Source organism: Cervus elaphus, chromosome 22 (genome assembly GCF_910594005.1).
Source record: "Cervus elaphus chromosome 22, mCerEla1.1, whole genome shotgun sequence".
Lineage (NCBI taxonomy): Eukaryota > Metazoa > Chordata > Mammalia > Artiodactyla > Cervidae > Cervus > Cervus elaphus.
This window is the reverse complement of record NC_057836.1, coordinates 59,983,332-59,995,777: the sequence shown is the minus strand read 5'-3', so window position 1 is coordinate 59,995,777 and position 12,446 is coordinate 59,983,332. Positions and strand designations below refer to the sequence as shown.

Sequence of the window (12,446 nt, the reverse complement as noted above, 5' to 3'; positions counted from 1 at the left end):
CAATGAATATTCAGGACTGATTTCCTTTAGGATGGAATGGTTGGATCTCCTTGCAGTCCAAGGGAGTCTCAAGACTCTTCTCCAACACCACAGTGCAAAAACATCAATTCTTCAGCACTCAGCTTTCTTTATGGTCCAACTCTCACATCCATACATGACTACTAGAAAAACCATAGCTTTGACTAGATGGACCTTTGTCAGCAGGGTAATGTCTCTGTTTCAAATATGTTAAGTTTTTATTCTTTAATTTGTTAATATGGGGTATCACCTGGCTAGAGAAGTTCCTTTAGCATTTGTTGTAAAGCTAGTTTGGTGCTGCAGAATTCTCTTAGCTTTTGCTTGTCAGTAAAGCTTTTTATTTCTCTGTCAAATCTAAGAACCTTGCTGGGCAAAGTAATGTTGGTTGTAGAATTTTCTCTTCCATCACTTTAAAAAGATCCTATCACTCCCTTCTGGCCTGCAGAGTTTCTGCTGAAAAATCAGCTGATAGCCTTATGGGGGTTTTTTGTACACTGTTTTTTGCTTTTCCCTTTCAGTTTTAATATTTTTTCTTTGCATTTGCTTTTTATTATTTTGATTGACAGTGTTTTGGTGTGTTTCTCCTACAGTTTATCCTGTGTGGGAGGACCTGTCAGAGCTTCCTAGACTTGAGTGGTCATTTCCTTTCCTACATTAAGGAAGTTTTCAAGTATAATCTTTTCAAATATCTTCTCAGGCTCTTTCTTTGTTCCTTCTTCCTGAGACCCCTAAAATTTGAATGTTAGTGTGTGTGGTGTTCTCTCAGAGTTCTCTGAGATTGTCTTCATTTTTTTTTTTTTTTCATTTTGTGTTTGTTCTGCTCCTCAGTAGTCATTTCCACCATTCTATCTTCCAGCTCAATTACTCATTTTTTAAGCCTCAGTTATTTTGCTATTGATTCCTTCTAATGTACTTTTCATCTCAGTTATTGTGCCATTAATCTCCACATGTTTTCCTTAGTCCTTCTATGTTTTTATTGAACATTTCTTGTATTTTCTCAATCTTTGTTTGCACTCTATTTTGTGTGTGTGTGTGTGATTTTGGATCATCTTTACTGTCATTACTCTAAAATCTTTTCTCATGTAGTTTAAAAAATATAAGAATATATTTTTTCTTCATATATTTGGTTTTGTAGGTTTTTACCTTGTTCCTTTGTCTGTAACATTTTTTTTCTTGCCTCTTTTTTTTTTTTTTTTTTTTTTTTATTTTTTTTTTTTGAATGGGATGGTGTTCCTGTTTTACTGATTATTTGGCCCAAGGTTTCCAGCACTGGGGTTTGCAGAGAGTTGGGTAGAGCCAGGTCTTTGTGTTGAAATGTGGACCTCTGGGAGACCTCACTCGAGTTAATATCCTCCAGTCACTCAGAGGTTCTTCTCATGTGCTTGGGCGTTGACATCCCCACCACTGTAGCTAGGTGCCCTAAGGTGGGGCTACGTAGACTCTGCATTCTCCTTGGCTCCACCTCAATAAATAGATTATTTTTTGCTATTATTGTCACTGTATGTCTTCTCTAATAAATTTTATGTGCAGGTGAGATGTGTGTATTTTGTATACTGCTGTACCCTTAGCAGCAGTTATAATGTTTGCATCATTTGGAAACATCAATATATATTTATCGACTAGATGAATGACTTTTGAAATGCATAAATAATTTGAAAAAGTTGCATGTTTCAGGAATACTAACTTGCCCCTCTAAACGATCAAATCCACAGAAGCAATGGGACATGAAAATGTCACAGAATTTATCCTCCTGGGGCTTTTTACTGATGAGAATGCAAAACGTGCCTGCTTCGTGCTGTTTTTACTTTGCTACATTGCGATTCTCTCAGGGAATCTGCTCATCCTTCTCACCATCAGGGGCAGCCGCCTCAGCGAACAGCCCATGTACTTTTTCCTCAGCTATTTGTCGTTGATGGATGTCTGCTTCACCTCCACGGTGGCACCCAAATTGATCACTGACTTGCTGGCCCAGCAGAAGACCATCTCCTACAACAGCTGCATGGCCCAGATGTTTTATGCCCACTTCTTTGGAGCCACTGAGATCTTCATATTGGTGGCCATGGCCTATGACCGCTATGCCGCCATCTGCAGACCTCTTCACTACATGGTCATCATGAGCCGACAGGTGTGCTCTGTCCTAGTAATGGCTTCTGCTATGGGAGCCTTTAGCCATTCAGTCACACAAGTATTAATCATTATTGGACTTCCTTTCTGTGGCCCCAATCAAATAGACCACTATTTCTGTGATGTATTCCCTTTGCTGAAGCTGGCCTGCACGGACACTAGACTATGGGTGATTGCAATCATTACTACCACAGGAGTGTTGTCCATTTTGACCTTTGTTGCCTTGGTGATTTCTTACATCATCATCCTGGCCACCCTGAGGACTTGCTCATCCGAGGGCCGCCGCAAAGCCTTCTCCACCTGTGGTTCACACATCACTGTGGTCTTCATGTTCTTCTTGCCCCTCATCTTCACCTATGTCCCCATGGCTGATTCTGTCAGGAACGACAAGGTCTTTGCCCTGTTTTACACCATGATTGCCCCCATGTTCAACCCTCTCATCTACACCCTGAGAAACACAGACATGAAGAATGCCATGAGGAAAGTGTGGGGCCGAGATAAACACTCTGTGGGAAAATGAACATCTGGCTATCCTGCTCTTTGCCAGATCTATTTTATCCACACAATGGTTAATGTTGACAAGTACAACAGAGACAGAAGGAGCGTGTGCTGTCATTCAAAGCTGCAACCCTGAAGAGTGAAGCCCCCTCAGCCACTCCCCCTCTGTCACTTGACTGAGACTGCCCACAAGGGGAGTGGATCAGACGCCCTTCAGGTCCTTTCCAGCTCTGACATTTGGGAACATTCTGTCCTGTGTATTCCCTGACTTGACGAGTGCATTTCAGCACTTTTCTCAGGGAAAGTTGTGAAGACTGCATGGTTGGCTTTTCTGACCTCTTTCAGGAAACAGATAATCTTGAGTGAGACATCTCTCAGAGAGCTTTCTTAAAACACTTCCATTGTTTTGTTGTTATTGTTGAGGTTTCCACTGCAATAATTTCAAAAGAGCAATGCCAAAAATTTTACAAGTGTTGTATACTTTAATTTTTTTACATTAACAAATCCTGCATCTAAAAAAATGTATTGGATATAATTATTCTACTTACACTACACTTACAGAAATTGTAATTAAAACTTAGTACCTTATTGTAGGTAATTATAAGCCTTGAAAAATGAGCAATTCTTTTCATTTTTACAAATGCAATTCTATGACCATATTTATCACTTTATTTAAGCAATCTTCATGAGTATGTAAAACTGATGTTCTTTGTAAATGTACAAAATGGAATATTTCCCATTCCGTGAAATGTCATGAGCTTAAGAAGGCATATAGCTTAAGAAATAGATGTTCCTGGGATGCCTTTTGTTAATCCTTGCTCTCATCATGGTAATAATGTATTTTGATGGTGTCTTTCATTAGTCAAACTGGGTAAATCTGTCTCATTTTCCCTCAGACAGGTTTTCATTCTTTGGAGAAATAAAGGTGATTAGACTAAGAAATAGGTATAGCCAGTTGACAACTGGGGCATAAACTAAAATATTTTTTGGCACATTCAGTTGTTTCCTTAATTTAGACAAGAATCTTCAATCTTCATGAATTTTGAAGAGAATTCTGAGGTCAGGATTCTGATCTCAGACACCTCTTAGTTGTCTAGGGTCATCTAAGACTTGGAAGGTGTGTTCACCAAGTTCTCAACTATGAGAGACAGAGACTTCTTATCTTCTGGTGCTCCATCTTCTTCACTATTGATCTCACTAAGAAATTGTATTGTGTACTCTTAAAGAATCACTGTCCCTTGTTCAACAGGAATCTGCACTCTAAAATGAAGTATACATATACAGAAATTAGGTATATGTTGAAGAGTTCAGCAACAGTATTTCTTTTCCAAAAAGTCCCTGATATGTGTACTGCTTGAAAATTTAGGAATCTTAGAACATAAAGGGAGGCAGAAAAATAATGGAATATCTAGCAAAAGAGAAAAAAGGCAGTAGCAGAGCAATTCAGGGTTTCTTTTTGATGTAAGTCTGGTGGTGACTACTTTCTGGTGTATTATCTGATTCAGGAAGGTAAAGGAGAACAGAAATGTCTATAGCTGCATGGGCAGCTAATTCAAGTGTTTATTTTTCATAAGCTTGCCATTGATGCTTAGTTAGGCCACTTTCTCCAGTAATGAATTACACTTTCTTGTTGTGACAAATTCACTGTTGATTTTTTTTTTTTTTCCCAGAAGACGACAAATCTTTAAGAATCTGTTTGAATGTGGCTTGGATTTACCTGTTGTTAACTCTCTTCTGCAATTTATCAAAAAAGGAGGGGTGAAAATGAATCTACCCAAGTGTGATTATCACTATATCCTTCTCTTCCCACATATTATTCATGGAAAAATGGAGGGAGAGTTGCTGGAGACTTAAGTATTTAGAATTTGTCCTGTGTTTGTATAACCAATCTCCTTTCTATTCTCTCTAGCTAGCCTTTTATACTACTCCTTTCAATTAACTAACTCTAAATATAACCATTGCTTTTTTTTTTTTTAATTAATTCAGTAATATGCCTCAGAACCCCTACTCCCACAGTTTGATCACACTATTCTTGGATAAGTCAGATAAAAAAGCCATTCCAAACTCAAGGATTATACAATAAGCATTAAGAATCCTTGCTCATGTGTCTTTGGGTCAGCTTGGGGTTCAGTTGATCTAGGTCAAGCTTGACCAGGCTTCATTCTAAACCTCAGGGTAGGTTCACATATACCTTATGTTGTTTTATTTTTTCTTGTGAAGAGAATGGAAGTTCTCTCTTAGTCTTCTGAGACTGAATTTTCCATTCTATATGTGTGATATCTGAGTGTACCACTGACCGTTATGAAAGTGCAGCAGTGCATATCACTCTCTATACTGTGGTGCACTTACCTTGTGGATCTTTATATATACTAAACTTGTAGAACAAGGAGTACTTGTAAGATTTTAATTAAGTGATGAAGTTGCATTGTACTTCAAAACACAAAACAAGCCAGGCTACCATGTAAAAACCGAACACATCAGAACACTGTCAAAATGAGACACTTCCATGGGCAGTTTCCCTGAGTTCCTCTGATTGAGATTGGCTCTGACAAACTTCTGTGAGATTTATAAAATCAGTAGTGGAAACCTGAATACCCTTTCATATTAATCTCGATAAGGCAGCTGTAAGCAGTGGAATGATGACTGATCTTAATTCCCTGCACAAGATTTGAACCTGGGGAGCTGGGCTGGGGTGGCTCAGAGGCTAAAGAATCTGCTTGCAATGCAGGATACCACTGTTTAATCCCTGGGTCGGGAAGATCCCTTGGAGAAGGGCATGGCAACCCACTAAAGTATTCTTGCCTGCAGAATTCCATGGACAGAGGATCCATGGGGTGGCAAAGAGTTGGACACGACTAAGTGACTAAAACACACACACAGCCTGAATGGAAACCAGGAATCTTAGCCACCAAACCAGCTAGGGCTAGAGGCTAGAAACTGTTTTTCCCTGTATCTCTGCCCCCAGTGAAAAATTCATTTATCATGGAGGCAGAAACTGTAAATGAAGATACAAAGTTTATTACTAGAGATGTAGCACAGCAGGAAGTGGGAGGGTACATAGAGAAACCGCTTGTTAAGACAGAAGTAAGGCTGAGACACACACTCAGAGAGAAAGACAGTGGGTGTGCCTCCAAGTGAGGGGGAGTGCAGTTAGGAGGTGGCTAAGTCATTTATATAGGTCAGTTCTTTCAGGTTTTATCTACCTTTAGCCAATTATCTGGTTTCTTTTTCTAAACTTGACCTACCCTGGGACACTCCCCTCAATGAGCAAGCACCCCTCTGCCAAGAAGGATCTCGGAGTGAAGGCTTCTGGGAAGAATCAGTTCAGTTCAGTTCAGTCGTTCGGTCATGTATGACTCTTTGCGATCCCACGAACCACAGCACGCCAGACCTCCCTGTCCGTCACTAACTGCCAGAGTCCACCCAAACCCATGTCCATTGAGTTGGTGATGCCATCCAACCATCTCATCCTCTGTCGTCCCCTTCTTCTCCTGTCCTCAATCTTTCCCAGCATCAGGGCCTTTTCCAATGAGTCAGCTCTTCACATCAGGTGGCCAAAGTATTGGAGTTTCAGCTTCAACATCAGTCCTTCCAATGAAAATCCAGGACTGATCTCCTTTAGGATGGACTGGTTGGATCTCCTTGCAGTCCAAGGGACTCTCAAGAGTTTTCTCCAACACTTCAGTTCAAAAGCATCAATTCTTTGGCACTCAGCTTTTTTTATAGTCCAACTCTCACATCCATATACTACTACTGGAAAAATCATAGCCTTGACCAGCCAGACCTCTGTTGGCAAAGTAATGTTTCTGCTTTTTAATATGTTGTCTAGGTTGGTCATAACTTTCCTTCCAAGGAGTCTTTTAATTTCATGGCTGCGGTCACCATATGCAGTGATTTTGGAGCCCACCCCCCCCCCAAATTAAGTCAGCCGCTGATCCACTGTTTCCCCATCTATTTGCCCTGAAGTGATGGGACCAGACACCATGATATTCGTTTTCTGAATGTTGAGCTTCAAGCCAACTTTTTCACCCTCCTCTTTCACTTTCATCATGAGGCCCTTTAGTTCTTCTTCACTTTCTGCCATAAGGGTGGTGTCATCTGCATATCTGAGGTTATTGATATTTCTCCCAGCAATCTTGATTCCAGCTTGTGCTTCTTCCAGCCCAGCGTTTCTCATGATGCACTCTGCATATGAGTTAAGTAAGCAGGGTGACAATATACAGCCTTGACGTACTCCTCTTCCTATTTGGAACCAGTCTGTTTTTCCATGTCCAGTTCTAACTGTTGCTTCCTGACCTGCATACAGATTTCTCACGAGGCAGGTCAGGTGGTCTGAATAAGACTCACTATAGCCTGCCATTATCACTTGGCTTTTGACCCAGATAAAGCCTTTCTGCACATGTGTAATATCTCCCTTGTCTCAAAAAGAGGAGGAGGGAGGTCCCTTAATCCTTTGCTCAAACAAGGTTCTGCCACTCTTTGTCCTTGCCTTGACTATTTCTTTGACTATTGCCATGACTATTATCTTAAGAGGCTTACAAGAGACAAACACTGGCTATTTGCCCTGTTTATGTTGTTACTTTCATTTTCCAGAGCAAATAGGAAGCTGTAAATGCTTTAACTGGAGCCCACCTATCCACTGTCTCCGAAAACGCCAACAGTTTTAAGTATTCAGCCTGAAGCCCACTTTGTATCCCATGAAATGTAAACAGGAGACCAGCTGTAAACATCTAAATTGGAGACCATCCATCTCCTACATCCATATGTTTTGTTTCTAGGTCTTTGAGAGTATTAAATTTGTTAGCTTGTACCTTCTTCAGGACTTCAGATCATCCATATACATAACTCTCAGTAGTCAAGTCTTTGATGCAGAAACATAAAGGAAACAGTACAGTGGAAAAATTTATACATGGACTACATTAATTTATTCCACAATTTTCTAAATTCAGTTCAAGTTTAGTTTCCTTTTAAATAGTAGAACAGTTGGGAATATATATCCAAGGTAGGACCCTTTGGAATTGATTGATTCAAAGACCCTTTTGTGCTCTAAGATCAAGTATCACCTAGTCCCAGTGTTTCCAAATTTTTGATGTGCCGCTACCTGTATAAAAATTACCAGAGGAGCTTGTTGAAAATACAGATTTTTTTATACCCTATAACATTGGTGGAGATGGTTGGCTAGCATCACTGACTCAATGGATGTGAGTTTGAGTAAGTTCTGGAAGTTGGTGATGGACAGGGAAGCCTGGCGTGTGGCAGTCTTTGGGGTCGCAAAGAGACTGAGTGACTGAACTGAACTGAACTGAATATTGGTCTACTGAATCACAAATTCTTAGAGTAGATACTGTCATCTTTTCAAAAACATCTCAAGAGGACTAAAATGATCAGTCAAGTTTGGAGAGCACCGATCTGGTTACCATCTTAAAACTGAGCAAACCCTCAGGTTCATAGAGGTCCAGTGAGTCTATGTCCAAACTGGGGCAATAAATATGGATTCATGTAGTCAGAGGGGGCCTTATAACTTTTAATAACTTTTAACAATTATAACTTTGAATGTCTTGCTGTCTTTTGATACTTATTATCTTTAATTCTATGAGTGCTCCAATAGCTGAGATCATAGTGTAAGGTACTGGCAATGTACCGTGCTTAATATGTCAATAATAGGTGCACACCACACACACACAGACTGCAAAATCACAATCACATACCCACATATTGACAGTAATTTAAATAATCAGACTTGTGAAAAAACAATGAAAATAAATGGCAGAGAGATAATCAGTGATGGATTTATTGCTGTGGAAAAATAAAGCTTAGGTAGTGCAAAGAGAAGAGGAATGCATTACTAGGGCAGGTATCAATTTACCTAAGAAATGTACATTTATTTGTCCAGGATGACTGTCTCTAGAATCCACAGCTAGAAATCAGGTTGTGCCAGTCAAGGAGGCAGTGATAAATGATTCACTGTTTTCAGTAAAACTGTTTGGTTCAAACATTGGAGGAAATATGTTTTCCCAACCACGCATTTCGGTAAATTACATTTACCCTCTTGATTAACACACAATCTTGTATTCATCACAGATGTCTTTGGTATTGTTCAGTTTCTTTAAGTGTTTCCTGTTAATCACTTACATTAATAGTGATGACTGACTACAGACTATAAGAGGCAGTTATCAGAAGCATGTAAATAGGATGCTACAGTTAAAATGGGAATATTAGGGGCAATTTTTTTTCCAATAGACTTATTGTTTGAGTAAGGAAAATGAGTCCTAGAGAAAGAAAGCTTTTTCCCCAAACCAGAGGATAACAGGTCTTTTGCTTTCTAAGCCTGTGTTTTATCTCTTTGACATTCTGCCCACAACCCCTCCCATCCAAGCCTTACAAGGTTTAGTTTTGCTGTTTTGGAGGACTTGTACCAGAACTCCTTAGCTCAGATTTTGGTCATTTTTTCTGAATCCTTTCATTCAAACAGCATACACATATCAAATATTAATTATGTAAGAACTATAAATCTAAACACTAGAAAATAGCCTTTGACTCTCATTATTTAAAGAAAATTGAAAACTGGAAAAAAATGAAGAGAGGAAAGCCTGACCATGCTGAATTTCTGAGTTTGATAGGATTTCTTTGTTCTAGATATTTCAGAAAATTATGATTATGAAATATTAGAATAAATATAATTATAATGATAAATAATAATTTGTTTCTATAGAATGTGTTATTCTCTTATTTGTTCCCCTCAAGACACCCCTCAAGATCATTATTATTGTCTTCACTGTGCAGATGAGAAACTTTGAGATCATACACCTTGGATTGTTACTTTTTACTATTTAGCATTAGCCTCCCAGAACACCCTCCTGCCCCACAATTTCTTCATTCCATTTTTTACTTCTGCATTTCCCAGTGTAGAAGTCAGGGGACTTAACATGGGGGTGATGATGGTATAAAACATAGCCACCATCTTATCCTCTGAAAGGGTAGTACCAGGATGCATATACATGAAAGTACAGGGACCAAAATAGATGACGACCACGGCAATGTGGGAGCCACAGGTGGAGAGAGCTTTGAGCTTGCCTTCTGCTGACTGCTTTCTCAGGAACACCAGGATGATGGTATAGGAGATTAGCAAAATGACAAAGCTCCCCAGAGCGATGGTACCGCTGTTGGCTGTCACAACACCAAGAACATATGTGTCTGTGCAGGTAAGTTTTAGCACCGGGTGAACATCACTAAAGTAGTGATCAATCTCATTGGGTTCACAAAAGGGTAGTTGGACTACCAGAGCCACTTGGATGATGGAGTGTAAGTTCGTACCTTACACCTATCCAAGTCCCCAGCTGCATTTTATTGCATCTGTCTCGGTCCATGATGGTCATATAGTGTAGGGATTTACAAATAGCCACATAATGATCATAGGCAGAAACTAAAGAAAACAATGAAAGAAACTGATGGAGTAGAGTTGCTTTACAGTGTTGTGTTCATTTCTGCTGTACAGCAAAGTGAACCAGACACACATATACACATAGCCCCTCTTTTGTGGATTCCCTTCCCATTTAGGCCACCACAGAGCACTGACTAGAGATCCACATGCTATACATGAGGATTATCATTAGTTATCAGTTTTATTCATAGCAATATACATATGCCAAGCCCAATCTCCCAGTTCAACCCACTCTATATCCCCTGTTGGTATTCATACTTTATTCTTTACATCTATCACTCTATTTCTTCTTTGAAAATAAGTTCATCTATACCATTAAAAGAGTAGGATGGGTAGATACATTGTGATAAAGTCATACAATGGAATACTATTTTCCAGTCATAATGAGTGAACTAGAGTTACTAAACATGACAAATTTTCACAAAAACACATTGTAGAGTAAAAGCAGCCACCTACACAAAAAGTTGCTCTGTATGACTCTGTTATGTCAAACTTAAAAGGGATCAAATTTAAAATAAACTGTTGGAGGCACATCAAGATGTGTTTGATTTAAATGGAGGGGAGGGAAATCTTACCTTCAAACTCAGTGTTTGAGGATTCCTCAGGAAATGCATTGCTTTGGTATATTATGTGTTTATCTGTTAACATCAATAAATAAATAGATATGACTCATTCCTTAATCTCACTAGTCCTTCATATTTACTTGTAATGGATGACTCTCCAGTGGTGTAATGTCAGATACTCTGGTGAGGTCACTGCAGCATATGTACAAATAAGGGGCATGGGGAATACCTTTGATTAAAGCCTTTCTCAAGCTGTTCTTCAAGCCAAGGTACAGATGTATTAATAAATGATTCCTTTAGTTCTGGTTTGGGATAGGATTACAGTGTCTTAGGTAATCTTTGGGAATTTTACAGACCTGAGGACACATCCCCCAAAGATCTGTTAATTCCAACTGAACTCTGTGCTCTAAGGTATGTTTTGTAGCAATGTTGTTCCTGATGTGCATATTAGACTTGATAGCATAGTCATTCCAGGTGTGCCTTCTCTTCTACAGTAGAAATAATGATAAAAACTGTAATAGATATAATGACAACCCAATTCAAACTCAAACACATCCCTTAAAACTTTCTCATTTTGCAGGAGAGATAGCAGAAGCCCCATGAAGCTAAGCAATTTATCTAGAGGTACAGCACCACTATCTTTAAATCAGATTTGCATAATTTTGATTTTCTTTCTCCTACACCACATTTCTCAATATGAGAGTTTGATATCAAATAGGGGTCCAAAAATTCATGTACACTCTCTCTCTCCTTTTGTTTTTCCTCCCAAATTAAACAAAACATTTTATTCTCCACTCAGAGAGTCCTTCAGTTTAAGAGACCTCAAATCATAGCAGTTTTTGACAACTGTAAATAATGTGATTTGGCTATCTTCTAAAAGAAACTGGTCATTTAAAATCAAGCCTGGGGATTGTGTCTCCATTGTCCATCCTGTAAGGGCAAGGAGGAAATCTTTCTCCCAGAATCAAAATCCGCCTCAAGGAATTTCTTCCTCCACATTTTGAACATTTCAAACATACTAACACCTCATTTTCTTTTGAAAGTCAAGCATTTTCCTACTCAAATGTCATTACCATCGATCTCATAGTCTGGTTTGCATGCACTTCATCATTTTATTATCATCTTAAAAATTTTACTCTTCCCCTATTTCTAAGAACATTGTCTTGCAATTATATTGCAAGTATTCAAAATATAGAAATTTGATAAAATTCTCTCTTTTCAAGAAATCTTCAATGTTAATTTTAGAAGTGAAAAATCTCATCAGTATTGCCCAGAACTTGGATTTTGCTATGTTTTTCTATCACTCCTGAGATAATTTGGATGCAACTTTTCAAAACAAAGTTAAGAGTGATGCTTTAAGAATTGTTCTGTGAATAATTGGTTTCAGAGAATCCCTGAGTCCAGAAACTCAAAAACTGGTAGAATTTTGTTGTTCCTGGTCTGTCTCTCACCAACTGAAATCAGCCATTTTTCAGTACTGTTGGCAACAAATGCTGTTTTCTCTACTTGTACTTCTACTCTTTCCTTTCTGCTCATTCTTTCTTCACCTTCTTTCTCCTTCCTACTTTCATCTCACCTCCTTCTTCATTTATAATAAAATGTCAAAAAACAATTAGTTCATACTTTTAGGGAGAACTTATGAGCTGCCCATTGCAGCTGATTTCTTTATCTCACTGAAGCTTTTAATAGACACTATGGATTTGTTTTCCAAGCAATTTGTAAACAAGACAGGGAAAGATGTACATATTCATCAAGTTTTCTCTCCCAAAGTTTACCACACAGTGGGCCATTTTTTCTGCAAT

General features: G+C 38.8%; 1 protein-coding gene across 1 annotated transcript; it reads left to right on the top strand.

Annotated features, from left to right (window-relative positions):
* Nucleotides 1-1,735: 1,735 nt before the first annotated feature.
* LOC122680219 (olfactory receptor 4P4-like) lies at nucleotides 1,736-2,662 on the top strand. Its single transcript, XM_043881358.1, has one exon. The coding sequence runs from the start codon at nucleotides 1,736-1,738 to the stop codon at nucleotides 2,660-2,662; it is 927 nt and encodes a 308-aa protein (XP_043737293.1).
* Nucleotides 2,663-12,446: the final 9,784 nt, after the last annotated feature.

Excerpts from the sequence above, each read along its gene's own strand:
- LOC122680219 (XM_043881358.1), top strand. The coding sequence starts at position 1,736 with ATGGGACATGAAAATGTCACAGAATTTATCCTCCTGGGGCTTTTTACT.